The sequence below is a fragment of the Ixodes scapularis genome, unplaced genomic scaffold (genome assembly GCF_016920785.2).
Source record: "Ixodes scapularis isolate PalLabHiFi unplaced genomic scaffold, ASM1692078v2 PGA_scaffold10__122_contigs__length_95168666, whole genome shotgun sequence".
Classification (NCBI taxonomy): Eukaryota; Metazoa; Arthropoda; class Arachnida; order Ixodida; family Ixodidae; genus Ixodes; species Ixodes scapularis.
The window spans coordinates 93,979,721-94,006,953 of NW_024609836.1; the positions used below are offsets into that span (position 1 = coordinate 93,979,721).

At 48.4% G+C, this 27,233-nt stretch overlaps 1 protein-coding gene across 1 annotated transcript in view; it reads right to left on the reverse strand.

Moving 5' to 3' along the window:
• LOC8025440 (1-phosphatidylinositol 4,5-bisphosphate phosphodiesterase classes I and II) overlaps positions 1 to 27,233 on the reverse strand; it is a 145,451-nt gene that overhangs the window by 41,725 nt on the left and 76,493 nt on the right. The window contains exons 2-3 of the mRNA XM_029979202.3: positions 26,701 to 26,778; positions 20,802 to 20,870 (exon numbers count right to left, since the gene is read on the reverse strand). Of these exons, the coding sequence (XP_029835062.2) occupies positions 20,802 to 20,870; positions 26,701 to 26,778 (147 nt within the window). The remainder of the gene's footprint in view (positions 1 to 20,801; positions 20,871 to 26,700; positions 26,779 to 27,233) is intronic.

Genomic DNA, 27,233 nt, shown 5'->3' on the forward strand with positions numbered 1-27,233 from the left:
CATCTTCCCACACGAGAAGGGGATCTATACGACGCCCTTCTTGCATGGTACGAACTCGATGTGGTGTTTGATGATGATGCCGCACCCGCTCTCCCCCTGTCCTTCCTTTATGTACGCGCTTTTTTACACAGCGGAGCATATTTCACTTAACTTGTTACGCCATATCTTGAGGTGACTCTTCTAAAACCGCTGTAACATGCGGTGTACGTAAAGGATGACTGTCACGTACTTTTTTACAAGCTGGCTTTGTCAAGGTTTGTGTCCCGCCAGATCCCGAAGGAAGAAAAACCAAGGTGGGCATTGCGGAGTGCCTCGATGTGCTGTCGAAGTCAGAGGAGATCTCTACGAGGAGTAGAGGTTTGGAGCCTGTTATCGACTTCCTCGCTACTATACTGGGCTTCGATCCCTTGAGCCCGATAAGGAAAGTTCCTTCGTAGTTATGCCAGAGGATATGTTCGCAGAAAAGGCAACTTTTGCTTTATACAAAAACTTCAAGGGGGCTCCAGAAAGACGAGCGAAAGTTAAAGAGCCCTGGAGCTCATGCATAGACTGAACCCAAGGCACGTGTGTGTGCGGGGATTAAGGAGAAAAACCTCACCCTGGAGGTTTTCTTCGCGGCCAACGTACATAAGGCGGGAATTCCGTTCCAGACCATTGTGTGAGAGCGCGGCACCTGGCTACATGTGGTTTCTGGGTACCTAAAGAAGCACTTGGACACGCTGCGTGTCGAGGGCCCTTTGAGCATCCCTAGTTCCATGGCCGTTACTGCATGCGCCTCACCGAGCAACCCCGGGGACTGTACTGCGTTTAGTATCGACGGTGAACGTCTCTACTATTCAATGCCCCACGATGAACGCGTGCTTAGCGTAAAAGCGTGCACTATGGATCTCATCGATGATATTGTGCTTAGGTCTCAATGCGGAATTTCCGTCGAAAGATATATCGAAGTACTGTCGTTTTATTTGAGATCTACCGTTATCGGGTGGCACGATAAGGTGCTTCTACAGAAGTCTGGGGTGTGCATTGGGTCTATAGGGTAGCACCTATTTTACGCGATATATTCCTCGCAAAGTTTGACAGGACACTAGAGAGTTTGGGGAAGGAGCCCGCAAAGAAGATATTCAGATATGTAGACCATTATCTGGTTTTCGTGGACAGAAGGGACTTTAGTCGAACCCTTGATTTGGTGCTCAACGTGTTCAGGGAGCAAGGTTTGGGCTTGCGGTTCACATTTGAGACCCCTAAGGACCAGACAATCCAGTTTTTGGATCTCTGCGTAGACGTGATCGAAAGCCACGTGCGTTGATGGCATCATCCCAGAACCGCGAAAACTCTCCTTGATATTAGATCGGGAAACCCAAAGCTCGTCAAAAAAGGTATTGCTGAGTCGTGTACCCGTTTGGCGGCAAAAAAAAAAAAAGACTTGCAGGCTGAAAGATGTCGGTTACCCAGGGTCGGCAATCGGGGCCAAGTTACGCAAAAAGTAATGAAGTATCTGACAGTCATCCCTTACGTACGTAACACACGTCGCATGCTTTTAGAAGAGCCGCCTCAAGATATAGGATAGATGTAGCATTTTCGGTACGTAACAAGTTAAGCGGAATATCCTCCGCTGTGGAAAAAGGCGCGAACACAAAGACAGGTGGAGAGCGGATGCGGTCACAAACGTGCACATCGAGTTCGTACCGTGCAAAAAGGGCGTCCCTTGTCGTGCGGGAAGGTGTACTGCATCGGGCAAACGGGGAGATGCCTCAACATTCGCCTCCGGGAGCACCGTATAGTTCGTTAACAGGAACCGCGTGCTCACATTTGGCACTGCACATGCGCATGTACATACACCCTCACTAGAAAGTCCCCAGAAGGTTCGCGAGATTCTAGAGGCTCACAAAATGAAAAAGGAGGGCCCAACCTGCGTGAGTCAGGCTTATCCTTGCCGTTGATGGACAGTGAGGTAGAATTTTTAGATCGGGGATGATCGCCCATGGAATTGTAGAACTGATATAACCGAATTCTGTGATGCACAGGCACCATTCTTTCATGAATAGAGAGTCGCGTGTTTTTTAATGTTTTTTCGCGGTTTACCTATTCGCGCTGTTTCAAGAATAACTAGCCCAGTTATGCTAGGTCTTTTAAGAATTGTTTTGTTTGTTACTTATTTATCGAGGCGCGGAATACGAGAGCGAGAGGGAAAAACGAGAGTGTGGGGCGACGGTCCGCCTCTTTCGTTGAAGACATAGCCAGCGCCTCTGTACCACGTGATGTCCAGTAAATGACGACGAGCAGGAACAATGGTGCCTGCCACGGACAAGGTTTCGGTTTCGCTTTATGATTTTCGTTTAAACGAGGTTTGCAAAAAAACTATTTAACTGTAAACAAAAAAAAAAAAAGAAGAAGTTGAATGACATAGAATTATTAATGAGTAGTTTTGACATGATAATAATCCGTAATCCCAGAATTTCCGGAATTGACCGGAGTTGCCCTTTAACAAATTCGGCGCGCCTCGCAAAATTCGAATTCCAAACCTACGATACCTCAGATTGGGCACAAGCGAAAGTAATTTTGGAAATTTTATTTCTATTTTTTTTTTTTTTTTTTTTTTTTAGGGGCTCAAGGTTGTGGTGGTAAAATATCACAGATGAAGCAAAAACGGCGGTCGTGCATTTCGCATGCCCGATACCGAATAATATATACGGCATAGCTTTCTTTATTTATTATTTTTTTTTCTTTAGCAAAGCATCACTTTAATGAAGGCATCACAACGCTAAATGTTTAAAAATATTAATTATAAGCATAAAACACCTATAGCCTACTCACGAAAAAAAAAAAATAAAAGACTACAATTGTGACTACGCTGCAAAAATGAGTGTTTTTGGGAAGTTATGGTAACGGAGCTAAAAGAAACAGCTTGCCTGAGTTGGTCGTTTAGGGACGACAATCGAAGGCTGCATCAGCCTCTGAATGTCAGCTGGCCAGAGCGGCAGATTCTACACCTTAGAATACAGCCCCCATTTCCGGTATTAAACGGTTCTTCCAAGGCGCCTTCGTGAAGGTCATGTGCGACCACACTGAAATGACGAAGAAAAGCCGGCCAGTGAAAGTTAGTTATCGGTTTTCTCGTCTGCAGGTATAGTGCAATATTACCCAGTGTTTTCTTGTCGAAAAAGAGTCCAAGTCGGTGAAAACATGTTAAAAGAGCTAGAAAAAAAGTTTAGATTTTCTTTTTTAATGTTTACGCGCAATGTAGGTAATATTTGATAAATAAGTTTTATATCCTGATTAATGCCCGAAAGACAACGATGGGGAGAAAAATTGTTTTATATATATATATATATTCATGGACTTCAATTATCGATGTTTACATTTTATGAAATAATCCGAGGAAGCGTTTATTTGAAAATAATTCACGAAAATGACTCCAAAATGTGTTTTGAAGAATGTCCCGTAACATTCCGAGAAATTATGTGCACGTTTTATATAACTATGATTAAAATCATGATGATGTAAACGGTGTATTTCTAACGGTGGTGCAAATTGGCATGTGAAATCTCGTCAATTTCTACGCCTTGGGCATCTTAACCTTCTATGTATCTCAAATATTTAGCTACGGAATTTATATTTATCTTAATATTTATTACGAAGACATGGCGCTCGCATACATACCTCGGCAAACCTCACTCATGACGGCCCTCACTCACCCTCAGGTTCACAGGTGAGGTGAGGGTGAGTGAGTTTCTGAACCAGGACAATTCGTGAATGTGAGGGTGAGCGAGGGCAGTGAGGGCGTGAGGAACGTAAGGGCCATGAGTGCGTGAGGGTGGTGAGTGTGTGAGGTGTGTGAGGGCCATCAGTGCGTGAGGGGCGTGAGTGCGTGAGGCCCGCTTCAGACGGAGCAACTTTCTCAGCAATTTTGGTGTTGCTGGCGGGTTGTTCCCTAGCTTTCCCTAGATCAACACGAATTGCTGAGAACGGGTCCGGCTCGAAACAAGAGAGCAACTCAGAGCAATTCGAAGACGCTTGAAGCGGCTGCATCCAATCAAGAAAGCAATATTTTCACGTGATACTTCGTGCCGGTAATGATGACAACAAAGGACTTGGTTCTGTTTTAAAACTGATAGTTTTTGGAAATAAACTGTTTCAGAAAGATGCATTAGTATTCTCAACGAGATTTAAATGCATAAAAACACGTTTATAGCGCGTAATTATGTGTCTAAATAGTGCAAGGAAAATAAAATTTCATGATGATGATGGAAAATTGCAGCAATTGGTTGCTGCGTGTGAGCTGGGGCGGCCCGGGTTGCTGGTGTTGCGACGTCAAGTTGCTGGGCGAAATTGTCCCGTCTGAAGCGGGCCTGAGTGGCGTGAGGGCCATGAGTGCGTGAGGGGCGTAAGGGCCATGAGTGCGTGAAGGGTATGAGTGCGTGAGGGGTATGAGTGCTTGAGGGCCGTGAAGGTGGTGAGGGGTATGAAAGAGTAAGGGCCGTGAGTACGTGAGGGCCTTGAGTGCGTAAGGGCCGTGAGGTTTAGCGAGGGTGAGTGAAGGGCTGAAGGTGAGCGTAACTGTGAGGATGAGGGTGAGTGAGAGGCTGAAGATGAGTGTAGCTGTGAGGGTGAGTGAGGGCGATCTAAAATCCCGACCTCTGGTCGCATGTACGGGGTGTCCCAGCTTTCTTTTTGTTTAATTAACGTAATTATTTAGTTATTTTATGATAATAAGCAATTACCCGTAGGCAAAATTTTTTCATTATTTGCTGGTAAAAAAGGACATCGGAAAAAAAGCATCCTGTTTTTGGGGCGGAAAACCGGTAACCGAAATAGTAAAAGCAGAAACCCAAAAACAAAACCAAATCCAATTTGACAAAAAAAAAACAGTAACCGTAACTGCAATTTGACCGTTATATGTATCGGTTTCAGTCCCCGATTTAAACCACCCGTAACACCCTGCGAGTCCTCAAAAACAAGCAAAAACAGCAGCCAACCGGAAGCAAGACACTCCCCCCGGAAGTTGGCGGCCATTTTTGTTTACGTTTACGTACGCACACCCTGTATGCTACCCAGCAGAACATAAGGCTCGCGCCGTTTCCCCCGCAAAACGTCATCAGCGGTGGACCCGCCTAGCTCGAGTGATCGAGGTTCATATCGGTGTCGGTTCGTTTCTGTTTTGTCGGGCTAAATATACATACAACGCATCCCATCTAAGCAATTTCCGCGTCCCTCTACTTCGTTTCGCGAAGTACAGGAGGGGGCGACAAAGCCAAGCTTGGTCCGCGCCCCTGCATGTCAGGACGACGAGGTTGGCATTGTCGGGCGGGAGGGAACGCACGCGACGCGGGTCGAAAGGGGGGCGGAGGGCCGAGCCGCGAGGGCGTCTCTGTCGAGGTCCGGGGGTGCCCCGACGATGATGACCCGGAGCACGGCAGGGCCACGCCTGCTGCTGCGACTCGCCCAAGGACCACACCCTTCCACCACGCGGTTGCCCGGCACGGCACGGTAGAGACCAGGACCGGCGAACGCGCCCACCTGACGCGTCAATCCCGACGGGGCACGCACGCGCCTGTGGGTGACGAGTCGTCGAAAAAAACCTGCTGCGTCACGCTCTATTCCGCCTTAACGGCCTTGGTCGCTTCAAGTCGTCTTCCTGAAATTGACCGACCTAGGGGTGTTCGAGTTCGCTCGGCAAGTTTTTAATTGGAACGATATATTCATTTTCACCATTTCAAAAGTCAGTTAGCAAATATTGATTAATTACTTAATCAATTTGTATGTTTTTTATCAATTCCCGTCGTCCGCCGCTACTGGCAATTTGATCCCGTTTTTTTTAGTCTTTGTTGAAACATTTGGTATAAGGAAACCTCGCTGTGTATATATATTAAAAAAAAAATGAAAGCTGTTTACAACTCCCTCTAACGCCGAATTAGAGCGCAGGTCTTGAGAAGGAGGAGGAGGGAAGGGCATTGAGGGGAGGGTAGACCCCTCCTCCTTCTCATCTTCCTCCCCTCATTCTTTAATATGCTCCGGGGGGTCACCTGACCTCGGGGGGAGGGGGTCACGTGGCCTCGGGGGTGACCTTGGGGGGGTCACGTCACCTTGCGGTTACGCCGACGGCGACGGCGACGCCGACGCCGACGCCGCTCAAGCCGGAAACCGGCCCCTAAAAGCTGCGCTCTAAAATAACCGTTAGCTCACGATACTTTGTTTTTTAATGTGTGAGCATTAGCTCCCTGGCTGATCTTCGTCTGGTGAGGAGCACACGTATATAAAGCTCGCAACATCGCCAGGCGATGGCGCCACAGCCCCACCGGCTGTTGAAACTGGCTAGGAAACACCACCTGCAAGCGGCGACAGATGGCGGCGGGGTGCACATTTCGAGAGGCTTGGCGATACGACGCATAGCAACCGAGGCCGCGCGGGATTGGCTGGTTTGAGGGAGCGACGCCATCGAAGGATTGCCGGCGACGTCCCCCTTCGCCAATTTCGGCGCCGTGCAGTAAGCAGCGGACGGCGGGTGTAAGTCGCGTGCGGGGTGAACATTCTCGGTTCAGGAATAACTGTCAATAAACAGTTAACAGTCAGCGCTCCGTCTGTGTGCATCTTCCCTGTCCTGTGTCTTGCCTGCCTGCCTGCCTGCCCCCTGCCCTGCCCTGCCCCCCCCCCCCCCCCCCCCGCGCTGTTTTACCCGTAAACATGCTTCACCAACTAGCCCAAATTTCAACAATGCTAACGGATTTCTTCGAGAATCAGCGTAAAGGCAGCAACGATTTCGACCCATTTTTTTCCCGTTTTCAAATAGCAATGCATTTACGCGTGCCCTCATTCCAAAGTGAGCGTGACGTCACAAACGTGACATCACCCCCTTAAAAACAAAACAAACAAACAAAAAGGCGTCCTTATTGGCCACTACGCCAGTAAACGAGAACACGTCGAACATTGTGAGGAGCGACCTGTTCCGGAAGCGCCGCGGGGAAAACTCCGTACCCCCGTTGACGAAGGAAAGAAAAAGAGAAAAAGGAAAAACATCAAAATACAAACGCGAGACAAAAAAAAAAAAAAAAAAAAGAAAGAAAAAAGGCTGAAAAGGCACAAAAGCCACCACGCCGTCGAAGGAATCTGCGAGGGAAAACAAGGAGCGAGCTGCCCCGGAGCGATGATGCAACAGCACGCCACGGAAGGAGGATCCGTAGGAAGATCAGTCACCGGATCCAGGACCGCATACACACACACACACTTTCCCCCCCTCAGGGCCAGACGCGCGGGCAAAGACGAGGAGGCACAAAATTCAATATTTGCCCCAATGGGGGTTTAGGATTTCGGCGGATCTCTCGTTACACCGCCGCCCAGAAAACGAGACCCTTATTCTTGTTTTCCGCCTTCCATCTTTTGCCTTTTCTTTTTCTCCCCTCGGGGGGAAGGAGCTACTAGGCGACATCGGCAAATGACAGCATGTTACTTTCGAAGGACGTCACGTCGAGGTATACCGGCCGCGACGGGCTCCTGGCTGCAACGATCAAGGAACCCATTGGGACCATTTTACGGTAACGAAACGGGGACCTGGAAGAAAAACAGACGACACAGGCTGGTTCTCTTCCACGTCCTTCTCTCGTTAGCGTCATTTCGACACCAACACGCTCAACCATCCACACTGGACTAATCAGGGAGTGTCGATTTACAGTTTTCTTCAGCCGCCTGGGACACTGGGTGGAGAACGACAAGATTTCAGAGTGGGAGAGAAAGGAACAGAAGGTCAGAAAATATGTACGTCTCAAAGTCAGTCGTATTCAACGGCATCTTTATTCGTATATAAAAAAAAAAAAAACATTTCGAGGTCGCCAACCGACCGCCAACCGACCGCCAACCAACCTCGATAATGTCTATTGCGTTCGGGGTGTCTCGCGACAGTCGGCAAGATTCGATTTTGCAAAAACAACGCATCGCACAAAAAAAAAAAAAAAAAAAAAAAAAAACGAAGTTGATGCCGTACCGGTCTCTGCCAAAGAGCCCATTAGGTAAAATTGTTAGCGTTCAAAAGAATAAGTTTACTCATTATACTTCTCAGTAATTACATTTTTAGTTATTATTTTAAAGGCACGGTTGCATTAGAAGATAGAAGTGAATCCTCGAAAACTGGTAAATCCCCTCACACTACAATGATGTAACACACGCGCAGCATTTTAAAACGTTCGGTAAAAAAAAAAAAAAAATTAAAAAAGTCGACGCGTTTTTAGCTTTTAATTTTTTTTCTCGGAGCGCATCTCCGCGCCAACAACCCCACCCTCTCCTCGACCAAACCGCGCAACCTGTGCGTGCCGTCACTCATTGCACGTAAAGGTGCGTCCAGTAATAGCACAAAGCTTGGCAGTTCGACGACGGAGTCATGAGTGCCCGGTCGCAGATTTTGCGCGCGAGGATCTGGTAGCGCAGAGAATCAAAGAGCCGTTTCTCGGGGAACCTGGACGTCAGCGCGCAGCTCTTGCAGCGGCGAGGACCCGAAACACGTTTGTTCCCTCGGAAGAAGTGTGTTTCGGCGTCTCGCCGCAGCGGGGCGGCAGTCACGTAGCTATCCTCTCATCCGTTGTCTGCCGTTCCACCTTTTCCATTTCGGCGGCCGCTTCTCGTGGCGATCTGCCAGTCTCTGCCAGTATACAGAAGGGTATGGTCCAGTAAGTCCTCTTAGCGGCACCGACGTGAGAAAGGCAAACCTCATGGGACAGTTGGGAGCCTTGCTTATCTAGAGTCTTCTACGTGCGATGCGTGGCGCCACGCGCACGTTCCGGCACGTAGACACGGGGAAGCAGTGAAGCCTAGAAATGCGTCCGAATTGAGCATTTTTCGAAACGCCGTAAAATGCTGCGCTTATTTCCTTGGAATGTGGGCGGAATGGGTAGTTTTCGATGACGGGCAGCTGGTTTACAACTGAAACCATGCCCTTAAATTCAATATTGAAATGAGTTCATTACTCGAATATAACGAATTCCTTAATTATTCCCAACTATATTCATTTTCTAAACTAGGCCCCTAGTAAGAACAAAAAAAAAACGTTTTAATTTTTTTGTGAGCTAGTTTATAACTGAAACCATACTCTTCAATGCAATAATTAAACGAGTTAATCACTAAAAATAATGAATTACTTAATTCCCTAACAAACACACAAAAACTTTTCTTCATTATTTTTTTTTTGTTTTTGTTTTTGTGCGATGCGTAGTTTTTGCAAAATCGAATTTGCCGGAGTTTTCTGAATACCTTATACCTGAAGATGCTACAGAATAAACGAGTCAGCTGACTAAGACGTTGCATTCTGTCATTCTGCTCCCCTCTCTTCCACTTTGGATTCTTCTCGCTCTCCACCCAGTCTCGGGTGATTTATGAAAACGGCTCCCTCCGTGCGTGCCTGACCGGGCGCGTGTGGCGCAAACACCAATCTACCTTCTTCTTTTTTTCTTTTTTAGAATTCTGTTCCGTCCAAGGCGCAGGACGGAATGCCGGGAACTCGAGGTACAACTGGTCGTAGATGACGGCAGAGGCGACCTCGGAGGGGCCGGCGAGCGCGGGCCAAGTCAGTCGAGCCTTGCCGCGCTCCGGGTCGATAACGAGAACAAAAATGCTACGAGAAAAGCATTCTTGTAGCTTTGATAAGACACTGAAAGCGCGAGCTGTATTCTTCTTTCGTTGGCAGCGATATCTGAGATGGACTCTTCCCCACCACTTGAGATGACGTCCGTTGTTGACGCCGTAGTCGTTGTCATTGTTGGTGACATAGTAGGGCGTTGGACGGCCGCCGTCGACATCGTAAAATCCTCGAAAAAGATCGCCCGCTGCCCGCGGGAATGGAACCTTTAGGTCCGCTGCGTGCGATTCGGAGGCGTCGAGGGGTACTCCGGCAGTTTTTCGAGCTACCCGAACAAGTTGCATTTTCTGGATATTAAGACTTTCATCTTCGTGGCATGAAATGTTTATTATCTCGAAATTCAAAATAGCTATTCAGAAAACAGTATATATGAAGATGACGCCGAAACCAACATTCAAACTTTTGCGCGCTCTCCAGTGGTTCGACGTCACCAACGGCACAGACTTTCATGCCGCGCATTTATCTTAAAACAGAATATGTCGACCGCTTTTTTTTAGGCTTCTTAGTGAATGGGCTTACACGGGCGTCCTTTTCCCACCATCAAACGACTCGTATCAGTTGAGAACGTAATTTACTGCCCACTCTGTACCATTTCTGTCGTCACACTTCAGTGTTGCCAGCGGGGGCTCTCGGTTTGAGAAACACGATGAGAACGAAATTCAGAAATGCCATAACGTCGCGAATTTCTACATCGAAGCTGTAAAACTTAAGAGGCTCTGAAGCAAAAACGGAAAGCTTGAACATTTCCAGCCGAAAAACGGGAAGCGAGAACGCTTCGTTCCGTTTACCGGTTCGGACATACCTTCTGTCGGAGCAAGACGGAGACATCGGGGAGAGAGTGTTTGTGGGACGTCGAGTCAGTCGTCAGAAAGACGTCACTCATGACCGACCCATGACACTGTCTCTGTCCACCTGCTCCGCCGCATATACGTCGCCTCTCTTGGCCTCTTCCTCGATACGGTTCGAAGCTCCTGTATCCTGCATCGCGCCCTTCTTTGCCGCAGGCAAAGCAGGTTGTACTGCTGCACCGGCTGCATTGCTCATCTACAGCCAAGAGACAAGTCGCCCGCTGAGGCAGGCTAAGCTCAGGCTGTACAAGCATACACACAAACCATTCCTAGTGCTTTCAGCCACTCTGTTACCACACGTACTGCTACACGTTTTTAGACTACCGTGGCTCATTTACCACCTCACGCTCGACGCAAGCATTCCATCGTCGCGTCTTATACGCAGAGCCGTTTATACCGATAGAGTTTGGCCAATGGGGCGGAGCTTGTTGCCCGCTAGAACCAACGGATTTCGCGGTAACACAAAATGGCGGACTGAAGCAGTGGTCCCCCGGTTGTCAGACTACGCTGCTGTGGTTGCCACGGCCAAACTCTCTCAGTATAAACGTCGCTGGTCTTACGGACGCGCTCGCGTCGTCCCCTGGCCCGAGAGCAACGGGCCTATTCGCCCCCGCGTCCATGTGCTCGGAGTGATACTGTCGCGCCCGCGCGGCCCCGGATCAATGCTTCGGACCCTCGCAGCCACCCCCGAATTCGGCTACCTGCCAACAGTGATTTCTCACGGAGACCGAAGGACCCAGCCGCCGAAGACGCGCGCCACGGATCGATGCGAGACCCGACGGAGTCGCGGCCCGGGGCTCGTTACACCAACTTTGCTCGCGGCGCAGACCGCTATAAAAAGAAAACTCCCCGCTCGAGCTGACAGTGGGCCCGAAGCTAAGCATTCGCTGGACCAGCCACAGGTATACACATCTTTCGCTCTACGAACTCTGGTGCCTCTAAATATGTTTAGACTAGGAATGCGAAAATCCCGGTTACCATCGAATAGCGCTGCGCCATCGCTATAGCTATAACATACTTCGTATAACAAACCCCTCCCCAGTCCCGGGTTCAGGATTCTGGATAAACAAGTGCTTCCGCCCTTACCCACGTGCTGAGAGCGGGATCAGGTGATGAGAGGGAGGCGTTGGGTTGGTCGTCGGGCGAGCGCGTAGCCACCACCGCACTGTCAGCTCTTTTGGGGTAAACGGAGTCTCGCGTTTTCTCTCTTTCTTTCTCCGGCGCCCTTGCGCCACTCCCTGACCCCTAAAAGAAAACGAGATTTTTTTTTTTCTTTCTGCGTATTTTTTTTATTCCCCGCGGGTTCCAAAGACGCTCGATAATGAGCGGTGAAACACCTTCGTTACGGTACTCCGTTCCACCTTGTATACACCTTTCCAAAATACACTCTACCCCAGGGGCTACAAACCGTTTTCGAGCCCAGTCACTGAGTTTAAGGCTAGGCTCTCACCGGCGTCCCTCCTAACCCTAACCGAGTGGACTGTGATTTCAATAGGCGCAGCCTGCATAGGCGCAGTTTCAAACGCTGCTGGCGGCTAAATTCTCGTCTTTTCCCGCTATATTTTATGTTTCATGATACATGTATTTTCCCGAGGGCATTCAGAAAGCATTGTGCCACATTTAAAAAAAAAAAAAAAAAAGCAAAAGAAAACTGTAAATTATTTTTGTTGAATATGCGCGCGACACAACGAATGCGACTGGAATGTATAGTTGTAGTTATTTGTATTTTTCTTACGATAAGTTTTGACGGCGCCGTGGGATTCGCCGCATGTGAAACGACAAAGCGCTTTGCTGTCAAAAATAAATTACAACAGAAGAGGGCTGAAAGGCATGCATTTTTCACGCTCACAAATGACGTGTTTACCGATGGACAGGACACGGACATACAATTGAGGAAGAGTTAACATTCGAACAATATATCGTACGTACCACACGATGCAGCGTTCTCCGAAAATAATTTATTTGAGAAAGATCTCAAATAACACAATCACAGTCGACAACATCTTGACGATCGGACGGAATCCGAGATGACTTCGTTTTGGGGACAGCTTCCTTTTTTCACAACCGCACCAAGGCAAAGAAACAAACGCGACTGACCCGTTTGTCATCCCCAAACCGGACAACTATTTTGGGAGAAGACTGAGGATTCTACGCGGATTATCTTTGGGAGGGGGGAGAACAATGTTCGCAAAATCGCGTCGAGGGTCGTTCGACGTTTTTCACCTCCTTCGTTTCCCGTGAATGTCGAGCAGAAAAGCTTGAATGGCAGGCACTTACCAGCCTTATGTCTCACAATGGGAGACACAGAAAGGGTACGCAGCATGTAAAAAAAAAATTAAGTGCAAACTTTCAAGAGGTGCGAGAAAACGTCGAATGCAAAACCGCAAAAATGTAGGTAGAGAACCGCCCTGAGCGGGTCTTCACAGTCCCAGAGAGTGGCAGAAAATGTCTAGCTGATAGAGGGCGCGAGAGTCGCACCAGCCGCATCAGCATCACCAACATGGCGGCGGCCTAGGAGCGATTTTTGGAAAGGCGTATAGACCTTTTCCACAAGGGCGCCGCCATCTTGAATTGTCGTCACTTCCAGTATGGGCGACGGAAAAAAAGTAAAACGTTTCAACCTGTAACTAGTAAAAAAATAGAGGCGAGCCAAAACGAGAATGTGTGACGGTTAGGCTTATATCCTAAATGTCTTCTATTGGCGTGGCAACGGCAAAGTTACGTTTTCGCCCATACTGGAAGTGACGTCAATTCAAGATGGCGGCGCCCTTGTGGAAAAGGTCTATACGACGAAGAACGGCGGACGCGGCCGTCCCGACCAGCGCTGTGAAGGTGTCGTGCGCGTCGGTGCAACGCGATTGCCTAGGGTCACGTGACACCCAGGCAGCGCTGGATTGGCTCGGATTGGCTCGGATTGGCTCGGATGGCCCGTAGCCTTCCTTGCGGTCCGTTGAAAGACGAAACGGAGACGCGGTACCTTCGGACAACGGCCGCGGCTTGGGAACACCGGACCAGCTTGGCGGTCCATTCCGCGCTCTTCGCCCACCGGTCTTCGGATATTGAATACACAGAAAGAATAAAACACACGAAGGACGAACACGGACGCACACAGTTCTTTCATTGAGCAACGAACATTTATGAAATGCCCATGACACTAGGACCGTGAACTTCAAAGAATTGAAAAAAAAAAAATTGAAAAAAGAGAGCAAAAATTAAACGTAAATGCTCAAATTTAAAATAAAAATAAATTAAATTAAATGACATAAAATAAATTAAAATAAATTAAAACTAAATTGCTCGAAAATTTTTAAAAGACCAAATTAAAACGATAGGACATTAAGGAAATTAACCCCTGAATAAAGGAGAAAAGGAAGAACAAAACGGAAATTGACCCCTGAATAAATGGGGAAAAGGAAGAAGAATAGAAATGAAATTAGCCCCTGAAAACGAGGAAAAAGAAGAAGAAAAGGTAAATGATTGATCAAAACTGGCTTTTCGATAACTCTGGCGCGAGGAACTCCAACTCTTTTGACGATAACACAAGAGAAGGCTCAGAAACATTGTTCGCGGCGTATTTGATCTTAAACGCCTCAATGATTTCTCGCCCACACTTATCTCTGTGTGTTTCAAGCACAGTAGAGTTTTCACAGTTTGGGGTGCATTCGTGGCAGGTACGGGCATGCACGACTATGGGGTGAAATGAGTCCGACGATGCCTCGGTGATTTCTAAATGGTGCTCCCTGAGGCGTACATTTCGGCATCTTCCAGTTTGGCCGATGTATTGACCTCCGCAGCTCAGTGGAATTGAATAGGTTGGCTTCTCTTTACATTTGACATAGTTGTTGGAATGGCTTGATGGCGCATTCGGGTGGTCGACTCTCGTTGTTCACCCTCTGGCACATTTGCTTTAACCTCATTCTGCGAGTGAAGACCACCTTCGTGTCAAACCGAGCAGTCTTCAGTTGAAGGGCGGAGTTATGCGCGTATGGAATGCATACTGGTCGTGAATGACCATTTTGTTTCATTGGAGGACGGATGGGGTTTGTGATGAGACGCTGAAGGGTTGTACGGAGGAGGTCGGCTGGATAACCTGCTTGGAGCAGGCGGTCATGCTGTCGCAGGAGACTTTCTGATGAGAGGCGTAAACAGGATTTCAAGCGAGAAGAGGCAAACAAGGTTCGAATGATTCCAAGTTTTACCGACTTGGAATGGTTACTGCAAAACGGAAGAACGGGTTCTTTGGATCGCTGCTAAAAGCTCCAGCATAGGCCTTGAGATGAAGATCCTCAAGGCCTATGCTGGATCAAGGCCTATGCTGGATGAAGGTCTACAGTATCTGGATTTTAAATCCAGATACTGTAGACCTTCATCTGTTGGTTCTTCACTCGTGAATTTGAGACCCGACGAGCAAGAGTTGAAGGCGTCACAAATGGCCGGTGAAGAGATGGAGGACGGATGAACAACTAGATAGTCATCTACATATCGGTACACTCGGATTTCTGGGGCTATAACGTCAAGTTGGGTCCTCGCGGCTCCGTCTATGTACATAAGAAAGACTTCGCTAAGCACCGGGGCTCGGCATGAACCTATACAGACTCCTCTCTTCTGTCTAAAAATTTTTCTGTTGTATTCAACAAGCGTGGACTGAAGGTATACGGCAAGGAGATCAATCAAGTTCTTTGTGGATATCCCTGATGTATTTTGGAACTCGCATGGACCGTGCTCATGAATAGCATCAGAAACGGAATTCAAGAGAAATCGGGGGTCCAGACTGTAGTAGAGGTCTTCTATGTCTAATGAAAACATGGAGTGTGGCTTGCTGGTGACATGTAGAGAAGTAAGGTGGGAAATGATCTCTGTGGAGGTCGTAATCCTGAAGGGCTGGCGGAGATTCAACATAGAGAGATGCTTCTGTAGAAATAAGGCTAAATGTTTTTGCCAGCATCCTCTTTCAGACACAATGCTCCTGAGGGGCATACCTTCCTTGTGTGTCTTCGCTGTAAAAAATACAGAAAAGTATTGTTTTGCGGGAGATCCAAGTGTATTCTTGAGAGAGGGCAGATTCATCAAGGTGCAAAGCTGTTTTGCTCTTGCCCGCAAGGATCCTGATGGTCTCGTCTTTAGTTGTTCAAAGTTTTTTTCCAAAGCTTTCGCTACCTTCGCTTCATAGTTACCTTCATCCAAGACCACGAAAACACCCGTCTTGTCTGATTCAAGCAACTTGAGTCGCTTCTGGCTCAGTTCTTCAACTGCGTTCCGGATAGGGAACTGGCGTGTTTTCAGAGGGGGATGGTAGCAAATAGAACGAACTGCCGCTGACAAAAACTCAGACCGCTCCTGTTCCGGAATACGTAAGGCAACTTGGCGTACCGTTGTCAATTGGTCCGCTCTGGAAAATGGAAGGTCTGGAGAAAATTTAGGGCCTTTGGACAGCACTTCCAAAGTACCTGGAGAAAGTTGTTGGTCACAAAGTAGAACTGGAGGGTCTAAACACAGCTTGGCTGGTCTTGCGACAAGACGCATTCAAAGAAGTGATAATCACGCTCCAGGCAGAATCCAGGAGTCTGGAAGAAGAGGCTTGAAGAAAGATGAAGGAAGGATGGGTCCGAAACCTTAAGCCAAAGAGACTGGTCATGATGCCTGGGAGCAGATTCTCCATGAGCCGAAGTTCGTGGGAGATCTCCTTTCGAGATATTTGCATGATGCGGTAGGTGGAAGACCAGTTGTGAGGGGGGTAACCCAGCATCAATGCTGCCCCAGGGTGAGCAGTTTTCTTGCAGTTGTGGAGCCCCAACGCGCAGAGTCTCAGACGAAGCAGATTCAGCTTAGACATGAAGCAGGCAGCTTGAAAAAAGGTTTCCGGATTGAAATTCGACATGCGAAGATGGGACTTGGACAGCACTGACAAAGCTCTAAATTGAGATAAAGTACACGTAGCAGAGCGCGTTGAAAACTACAGAATATTTACATCATCATCATCATCGCGGTCACACCGCTGATAGGAAAGGCAGTCTGCCGAGGCTGTCTGAGGCCTTCCCTGTACGACGGCCGCATTGGTCGTACAAACATTGTCTGCAAACGTGTTGGAATTGCACACGATATATATGTTTAAGCATGCTTCGATTACGCTTCGGGTGTGTACGCAGAAAATTATGTCTTCCGTGCCTGCCGCGACCACTGTGTGTCTTGTATACTATGAGAAACAACAACAACAATATCTTGTAAACCCTGAGATGGGTTTACAGGATACTGCTAACCACGATAACCATTTTTTTTTAACGTTAGGACACGTATGTTGCAAAGTGAAAATCTCCCACTAAACGTGCGTTTACACTTGCGGATTCGCGCGGGCCTGAAAGTGGATTTCGGATCCGGGTGGAGAAATCGACTCGTCGCTGACGGAAAATCTGGATGCGCGCACGTAGACCGGGGATTGATGCAGATTTTTCGTAAGCAACAAATCCATTTCACCACCCTGCTACAAAATCCACTTCTCCACCTGCGCGGATCCGCTCGCAAACCCGCGAGTGTAAACCGCGCCATAAAACAAGTTTTTAGCGCCAGTCTCACGTTGCGGGACTAATCTGAGCGATTCTCAAACACGCTTCTATTCCCCAAACTTACCAATCTCGGAATAGAGGCATATACATGTCTCAGAATCGATCCCAACTAAAATTAGTCTCGCAACGGAATCCGCTAATATATACGCCTATATATATACTATACTGTAAACGACTTAATTTTCGCGAATTTCGCGAATCGGCGGCTACTCGCGAAAAATAGGTCCCGCGAAACAATTCCAGTAAAATGTAAACACATAGGAATCGATATTGAGATCCCACCGCGTCGCGAAAATTAGCACCTGCGAATTATTTCAAAACTTCAGTTTTGACCTAAATCGCGAAATATTGAGCCCACGAAAAATTAGTCGATTACCGTATATATAAACTAATTTTGCGACATACGAGTCCTACCCGGGTACATTTATCAAAACAAAATGTGTACTTCTTGGAATGTCAGGGGGACACTGTCAGTGTCCCCCAACGCGTGAGCTCCAAGCCACCGTTGCTATGCCCGCGGGCATGGCTCAATATACGTTCCCGCTTTCTGATTGGCTATCCGGCGTTCTTATCGGTAAATGCCGCAATCTGATTGGTTGGGGAGAGATAATGGGATGCACGGGACTCCATGCTTTTTCTTAAGTTGCCTGCGACTATGATCGCGAGCGGCTTCTCTTAACGGCATCCAGGCCCGGCCGTGCCAGCCCGCCGCACCGCTAATTACAGAACATTCCAGGAAGGGCACTCAGGGCGGCGCCATTTTGTTCGACCGCAGCGCCCTCTCCACACAACCGGGAACTTCAGCAGGCTCGGCCTGCTCAAACGAGAGAAAGGGCACACGTACGACTCCGCTAGCAGATGAAAAACCGTTCTCCATCTTTGGGGCTGTATACCTTCGGGCTGTACGGAGCATCGAATTGATGCTCGCTGCCGTCGTGAAGTGGTTCGTGTTTCTAGAATATTTATGGCTACTCCAGAATCAGACTATAGCGCTCTCTTGTTTTATTTCAGTAGCTGATCAGCCAGCCTATATATTTGTTCCGTTACTTCAATAGCAGTGGTGTCAGCCGGCAGTACTACCCCTGAACCACTGCGTCTACTGCGTCGGGGGACCACGTTTTTATTTATTTATTCCAGACTCCCCGCTCATTTTTGCTAAAGGCCTACACAAGTACGACCTTTATATAGTAAAAAAAAGCTACAGCAACCGGATTTACTTTTCGTCGGAGGGGACAGACCGACCACTCTGACATAGTTTTCACATTTCTTTTTTTCTTTGCACGGCAGGTAACAGCGCAATTGGACCCGGTCAGTCTTTTTACCGTACATAGCATTACACGATAACTTGGGATATCAAAGTCCGCGTACTTGCGGTTGAAACTTCCAAAATGACGCGATTTTAAACCGACTTTGCACACCAGCCGGATGATAGGTACAACAGCCCACTCGGCGGCGCAGACGACACCCGGGGTGAGAGGGGGACGACATTCTTTTCTCTCTCCGCTCTTCCTACAGGTATGGTCTATACACCCGATGTAGGAAAATATATATATATAGTTAGTGCTCATCGTGCAGGACGGCTTCCCATTCGCGCTTTTATAAGTTCTTAAAAAAAAAAAAAAAAAAAATCTCCAGCGTTGATTTAGGAAAGTCGCCCGCTGGAAGCCTTCAAAACCAAGCCGCTCAGCCAATGCCCCAATCGAGCTGCGGGCAAAAAAAAAACATATAAAAACGGTGTGTTCTCTATTTAAACCAGAGCCGCCTGCCAACGAAACGTTCAACATCTTATATATGTTTCTTTTTTTTCGTTTTTTTTTTTTTTTTTTTTTTTTTTTTTTTTTTTTTTTTTTTCGTGTCGCCCTATCGATATGATTCTCGAAACGCTCCACTAAAGTCGCGGATGGTTTCCAAAAGTGTTCCCCCCGCTTTTTCGCCAAGTCAAGCTGTGAGAGGCGAGCATACGCGGGATTCCTTTTCAACGTGGCCTCGTCGTTCGAAGCATGTATTACGCCATCTCCTCACTCGCATGCACCCCGCAATCAAAGGCTCCCGCGCGAAGCTACATCAAAAGAACTCCGGGAAAATTGCTCGGTTCGCGCGGCAACGCGCTCGCAAGAGAGGCGCGCAGCCTCCAAAAGCCATATTGGTTCCCGTCCGCCATTTTGGTGTTAGGCTGTCGCGTTAAAAACTAAAAATCTCGGCCCGCAGTATGGGCAGCTTCGTCGCTTGTTCCGGGCAGTATATTTATGAACGTTCCCGAACCCGGACTTGTTCCGTGCTCCTTACAAGTAATCAAATCACTCGTAATCAACTACTTTTTTTAGTAATCTAGAAACAATTTGATCAAACTTATTAGAAAGTAATCGCAACAATATTCTGATTACTTTTTGAAGTAGTAATATTACTGGCAACTATTTTTTCCTTCCCTTGTACTAATTGTTTGGACGAGTTTCGTACGAAGGAGTGCTCGAACCAAACCTCCGACAGGAGTACGCTTTATCAAAATTGGCGAAGATGATAATGAGTTTAGAATTCGGTAATTGTAATTCAGTAGGCGAGAGTAATTGTAATTGTAATAGACTACTGTGCTCAGTGTCACAACGCGAACCGTTTTTGGGAGTCTAGACATAAACGCCCTTTATTGTTTGGCCAAAAAGTCAGTGGCGCCATCTATTGTGTAGCCCCGGCACACTTCCCGTTCGCGTATACTTTCTCATTTTTTACTTGTCGTTCTTTTATCGTAAGAGTGGATTAAGTCTGACAGTGCTACAAGTGGCCGTTTCCAGAAGATAGCGTGTATATTTGATTTTGCAACTACTGCGAAACCCGCTGACTAGTTCAGAAACAAGAGTGGTTGGGGGCCATTCGCACACTGGCGCCACCACGTTTCAGCTCGCGCGAGAATGAACGAATATCTAAGTACGTAAACTAACGCTTCTAAGGAACTTTCGATGGCCCGCAAAAATCTGTTTCTCAACGTGCCGCGCTGCAATTCACCGCAAGAGGCGCAAGCAAGGAATAAACTTACCTCGCTCAAAGGAAAAAGAAAACAACCACAACAGAAACCTGTGCTGGGCAATCTACGCCGCCATTTCGCCGACGATGCACGGGTAGTGAGAAGTGCTGACGATAGATGGCGTACGCCTCGTCGAGGGAGCGCCGGCCGAATCGGGTTACGATAGCAGACAATCCCGCAAACGAACCAGAATTGACCGGCGCTCCATAGAGAGCCTATAGATTGAAGAAGGTCCATTTCGAACCATGGGGGTCGTTTGCAATGTAATGGCGGACGCCTTCTGTGGACATGAGTCGCGAGTGCTCATCCGCTGCGGTTCCGCGTGGGGAGGAGGAAAGCAGGCGGAAAGGCGGAGGCGTTTGCAGACGATCAACGCTTTCGTCCCCTCCTCGCAGCTCGTACTGAAAACGCGGCCCATAAACCACGCGACCCCATCGAGCTCTTTGTGATATAGGCTCTCTAGCGCCTGATGATGATGATGATGACGCTCACTCGTCGCGGCGTACGCCATCTGTCGGCAGCACCTCTCAATACGCGTGCATCGTCTGCGAAGTGGCAGCGTAAATTGCCCAAAAGAGGTAAGTTTATTTTTCGAATTTTTCGCTGTAAATTTTCGCCACCTGCTTGCACATCTGCAGTAAATCGCAGCGCGATACGTTGGGAAACCAATTTTGCGGGGCCCTCTAAAGCACCTTAGAATCGTTACTTTACATGCTGTATATAGTTGAACTATGTGAGCCATGAATACAGCTACTCACCTTGGGCGTTCGGGCATATTTGCCCGTGCGAGTGTCCCGGATGCTGGAGATATCCAGGAACTCTGTCTCCTGGGGGAGAGGAAGACAGGGGGAAAAAAATATCCGTTTAGGGAAAAAAATTTTAAGCTTCCAATCTCCCTTCTTAAAAGAAAAGAAATAAAACATAAAAAATAAAAGAAATGAAGTGAGTCAATTTTAGACTGAGAGATTGAATAGCACAGTAATGCACTAAAGTTACCACTCGTGAAACGGGCATAAGGCGGGCACTGCGAAGACGGAGGGACGACAAAAAGTATCGTCCGTTCATGCCCAGCTCATACGCTCGTGCCTAACGCTCATGCGCCTGTTGCACGAGGAGCGACTTTAGCGCACCCCGCCCACAAGAGTATCATCTTACACCGTGACCCCGGCCCTTCCCACCTGCTTCGAGTCCGTCTAAAATTGGCCGATGTAGCGGTTTTCGACGATGCTGAGCAAGTTTCTAGAACCACGTGTCAATTTTCTCTTATCATAAAGGTAATGAACAAACTTTAGTTAATTTTCCGAATGATCGTGACGGTAAGGATATGTGTACCTGGTCATATAACTGGCCGGACGGGCCGCATTAGTATAACTTTCACGGTAAAAGAACAAAAATAAAGTCTGTAAAGCCTAAAAAAACACCCTGTATACTACTACTACTACTACTTCACAAATACTACAATATTTCCGGGTTACGACAGTTTTTTAGCGCAGTTAGCGTGTTTTTTGTTTTTGTTTTTACTCTAGATTTTACTCTTTTTTTTTTCTTTTTCTTTTCGTCAGTGTGGCCCGACATATTTATTTCCCAGATTTACAACCTGACCGAACATGTTCAACCTGAGAGCGGTTGTATCTGCCACTGACAGCGTTGTCACTGGGGACGTTTAGCAAACCGTTAGCGTGTTCCGCGTCCGAGCATTATAGCGGGACTGGGAGCACTTTTTCACGCGCCGCGCGCGCAAATGATCGACTGCCCGTTCGCGCAAGATTTTCTACCCGACGAATAGGTTGTTTGCTCTAACTCATCCCGATGCATCTAACACCGAACACGATACATTTCTGATGACCGACGAGGCGCAGCGCCAAAAACCGCATGCGAGCGGCTCCCTGGCGACGAGCGGAGTTTTCTATACGAAGCTACTTCAACCGAGCGGTGAGACGAGCAACAGCGAGCTTTAATCCGCCCCGGCGACGGCCCAGCCCGTCGCTGACCGCCAAGTCTTTCGCTCGCCAAATCACATACGCGATGAAAGTGCCCAAATTCAGCGAGAAACAAGACCGCGACGAGTAAAGTAAGCATATGCAGAGATGAATAAAACTGCGATATCCTCGCCGTGTGAACTCGACATTTGCAGAAGTCGGGTTTTTTCTTTAACTAACTTTATATCCGGCAAAAACATAACAAATGTGATGAACTTTTAAGGTCTCCGAAGTCTAGGCCATAATCTTGAGTCGCCGACTCATTCACAGTCGGATTCCATCGCTTGTAACTATACACGGCGGAGGCCGGCGAAGCGTAGGAAAGTAAGGCACGGAAATGGCGGACGCGTCACGTGATGCCAAGATGGCGGCGCCCATGCGAAGTTGCTTGAAAGCGTCTGTAGAAAGTTACTCGCAAAAGGTAACCAAGATATGTTTCAGGTACTCTCAGAATGTTAACGTTAGCAGGCCGTTCACCTGAACTGCAGTTGGTGACCAACAGAACGCTGGAATTCAAACTCAGACATTTTCAAAATCGACTCAGTGCTGTGACTAGTCACAGTAGGGCTCGAGACAGTCACAACGCGTATTGTTCTGGCGTGAAAGTCGAACCTGCGTGAAGCTGTGCATTTGTCAGCATGGTCACTGCAACTGAATAAGGTTGGACGTTACTCCCAATGCGTAGCGTCACAGTTAACTAAAATTTCATTGCAACTTCGAAAGTACGCAGTTATTTAAATAGTGAAACCATTCGCTGTTCCGTCAAAATAATTGAAAGCAAAAGTTTCGACTGCGGAAAAGCCTGGTTTAATCAACTTCGTTCAGCCGAAAAAACGAAAAAAAAAAAAAAAAAGATAGATAATTGTGCAAAAGTATAGCGTTCAACCGGGCGCCGTTTCGTGCCAAGATATCTCGAAGTGCCCAAGTATATGTGCTGGCGGCGTAAAGCGCAATTGCACTCTTCCACGCCAAAAACTCTTTTCCATTAAAAAAACAAAAAAAGAGTCACTCAATATAAAACAAGAAAAAAGGCAGCGGAGATATTTAATTTCACCATAGATTACAAGGCAGGGATCTTTATCGCGTCTGAGGAAACAATTTACGCCGCCAAACACCGAAGAACCGAGCTCCTCATTCACACAACCCCAAAAACCAGAATGAAAAAAAAAAAAAAAAAAAAGACAAAAAAGAAGGAAAAAAAAACGACTATCTGTGTTTTGTTCTTTTCGCGATCGACGCCGAGGTGTGAGCTACTCCGAAGGCTACGGTCGCAGTGAGCCAATCAGCGCGTCGGAGGGGGCCCACGTGACTATACCCCATCTCATTAGTTGCGCGCAGTGCGCTGTCCAAGTCCTCGGGCGGGAAGATGAGAGGTAGGAAAACCGCCTTCCTACTAAATCTGATTGACGGGCTAATCTCCGATGCGGACAAAAGCCACGTCCGGGACTCAGAAAAGAGGGTAAAAACGGGGGAATGAGGGGGGGGGGGGGGGGGGGGTTGCTCCTTCCCCTCTTCTCCAACTACTCGGGTTACACTCTCCGTCCGTGTACTTTTGGTAAGGGCTGTAACGTGCTTCGCCACCGTCGCTCCGATTAGGGAGTTTTCGTAGATTAGAGATACTTTTAGTATGTCGAGGCGCAGGTGGCGGCGGTGTATCGTGGTATCGTTACTGGAGGATCGTCGGAACGACCTACCAAAACTCTCTATCGTTTCCGTTGTCCCGCAGCGTTCTTCGCAACCCACTCCGCGCGTCTGCGTTGCGCAGGGAGACAAACTCTCAACGAAAACTGCCTATTGGCTCGGAGGGACCGTGATAGCGTTCGCTTTTTGCCAAGTTACGTGGAAACGAGCTGTAGAAGAAGAACGCGTAGAAGAGAGTGTGCCGTGACAGAGAGAAATATCTTTCTTTGCTATTCTCGGTGAACGCGCACTGATCGAGGACAGCGATCACGGCAGAACGCCGGCGCTTTAATTGGATCGCCCAGATCAATACCTTGACGCCCAGGAGAAAGCTTTTCTGGTACGGGCACGCGACTACTGCAGGCCCAGATTTCGATAGCGTGTGTACCACACACAGACACAAACCGTGGGGAAATAAAAAAATAAAAATAGTTTGCTCTCAAAGCGTTCTTTGAGCGTGGCTCTATTTTCAAACCCCTTGGTCCGTAAAGCGAGCAACGCCCCCCAAAAAAGCGCGAAAAAAAAAAAAGCGTTTTTTGCGGAGAAAGACAGTTCTTCGGAGGCACATCAAAAGATTGGAATACGCGGTTTCCGAAGACAAGCCTTTCTAGAAAAAGGTTTGCGGGTGTACGTAGTAAAAAAATAAAATAATAATAATAATAAGATAACACGATGTTGCCTCCAGTCGGTCAGGCGTGATCACACATGGTTCCCATCCGGACTATACGGAACGCAAGTTTGTACGCTTCTTGCGCAGGGGTTTCGGTGACGTCAGAAACACGCCCAACTCTTATTGGCTCCGATCGGGTGGATAGTGGGGTACAACTCCATGCAGCTAGCATTGAGGTCTACACACTATCCTTCCAATCGGAGCCAATCAGAGCTCGTCGTCCTTCTGACGTCACCGAAACCCCCGCGCAACAAGACGAACTTGCGCTACGTATAGTCACCGACGGCTTAAGAAACGCAGGGCGTGGCTTCTTTTCGCTTAATTTATATATTCTAAAACGATCCCAAATGCTTGTACGAAATAAAAGCAAAAATAGGTACTTTTCATGCTTTCGTTCGTAAGTAATGGGAACCGGTGACGTGATACTATGGTGCCTGGAGCGCGTCTTCGACTGGTGTGTTTAGCGTCCTATCCCGCCCATACATCAAAAGTGGTCCCGATGTGGCAACAAATGACACGAGTGTGCTGTTGCCTGTCGCGATCCTGGCGGTTGGCCGTAGAAATGCTGGCGAAAAGCACGAGCGAACGCGAGTGTCGCTGTCGTCACCGCGTCCCTTTAGGCGTCCCAACTTCCGGCTGCACGAGATTCCGTGAACTGTCGCAGTGGAAAGCGATTTGCAGCAGAACAGGCATCTGCTACATACACCATAACTGTTGGGACGCTTTTATGACGTCATCAGGCGGAAATCGAGGGACCACTTTTTTGGCCGCGGTAAACACACCAGTCAAAGACGCGATCCAGGTACCATAGTGATACACCCCACAAATGTTACACTTTTCCTCCACCAGGCGGTGTCAACTCACTTTCAAATTTTCGCGCATGCGCACGAATGTCGAACTTCGGTCGAACTTTCGTCCAACATCACGTTGCAAGTTTCGAAAAATTCGAACCTCGTGAGTCGAACTTCGGCAGGTTCGCGTCGCCCTCAGCCATAATCAGACTGAAGCGAAGCACGCCCTAGGCTTGTTCACAACGAGATGTCGGTCCCCTTGGAGCCCTCTCGCTAACTCGGGAGACACCACGATCTGGATGAACATCGTATGCGCCGAGAAAGCGAGGATGAGGAGGAGACGAGACATCAGAACGCTGAGCGCTCTTTGGAACGATGAGTGAGTAGACCTAAAGAAAAGCTGCCTTTGTCTCCACTGCAACTCGTCGAATGCGTTAGAACGCCGGCGCCCAGCGTTGGGCTCTCGCATTGGAAAGAGTAGAGGTTTAAGTAGACTTTTAAGTCGAAGAGGAAAAATCTAGCTATAGTTCGTTGCAACCTAAGAACGAAGGGCGAGGGTAAGACGGGGAGGAGGAAGCAGACGGAACGCTAAAGCGACAAGGAGGTTTCCCTGTCTCTTCTCCAGCGTTTCGTCTGCTTCGTCCTCCCCGTCTTACCCTCGCCCTTCGTTCTTAGGTTGCAACGGACTACAGTGAGACCTCAGCCACGGGACAAACCCGGACAGCGGTTGTTAGGAAATTAAACGCAAAATTTCCCCCCTCCTCATCTCGCGTTTCTTTTTCTCCGGTTGCCTCGAGACTGTCTTTGTATCGTGGTTATTTCGATTCTTGCTACCTCGAAGGCAGCCCGAACCTTACGCCGTCTAAACACAAACGTGTCTTTTGGTTTTGGTAACGCGTGTGTTTACGTCACGAGTTAGTCTCCTCCCACGCAGAAACAAGGCCCTGCTATTCGCGACTCCAGCAACCCGTAGGGGTCGCCACTCTCGACAAAGATGGCGGCCGAAAAGAGGCCCCGCCACGTGCTCGCTCGACGCACAACGCTCGAGCTTTAAGAGGGTAAGCATTACCTTCAAATTATCTTTACCCCGGCGTTTATTAGCGACGCTCGAAACCCGCGAAAATGTATTTGCGTAAGCGACCTTCGAGAGGCTTAGCCTTCTTCGGGAAAGAACCGATTGAATGACCACACCCTCCCGTCTACCGCGCCGGTGAACGTCGATAAACGCGCACGTCCGGTCTACGCGGTTGCGTAGGCTGCATTCAGAGCGACCTCGGCAACACGAGCTGGTACCGCGCAGTAAGGACCGATTCACCTGGACAACCGTTCGCCCTACACGACACGTACAAGAAGCAACGCGAGGCGCACCTAATCAGTTAGGTCATTACGAGTCGGGGTTTACCCCGCGGCCCCGTCGTGTTGCTGTCGTTTCAGTGGCGCCGTAGACACGACCGACGTAATCGCACGCTCGGCCGCCGATCCCCCGCCCACCTTTAGCGTGGGAAAGAGAGGCTCGTTGGAGACGCGATGAGCTCACCTTGTTCTGGTCCGTCCAGAAGAGGAAGAAGCCGTTCTTGTCGACGCGCAGCGTGACAGGGGTGCCGAGGGCCGAGTCCTGAAAAGGATGGGCAAAATAGAACACCGCACGTCAGACCACCCTCTCCGCTCGCTCTCTCTCTCTCTCGAGCGACGCAAAAGAGTTTCCTTAATTAAGGATTAACCGATACCATAGCCGCTCGCTTTCGGATGCCCGGCTACCAGCGCGCACTGGCGTGAGGCTCACGAGACGGCCAAGCGTTGTCCGAGTCGGGAATTAAACGAAACGACGCTTCGTCACACCCCGTGGGAGAAAAAAAGTGGAATGCGAACATTTGGTCCCGCATCTGTGGACTTAACGCCGGCTTCACGTTATGTTCAGACAGTAGCGGCGCATTTTAGCCGCGGGATCCGCAACGCTATAAAACCCCGACATGATTCGATATCGGTCGCCATAGTACACGAAAATTGCGCTCCGAAAAAAAAGAGAACAAGGCGCCAGACGCGGCAATGCGGGATGCGGGATGCGGGGAA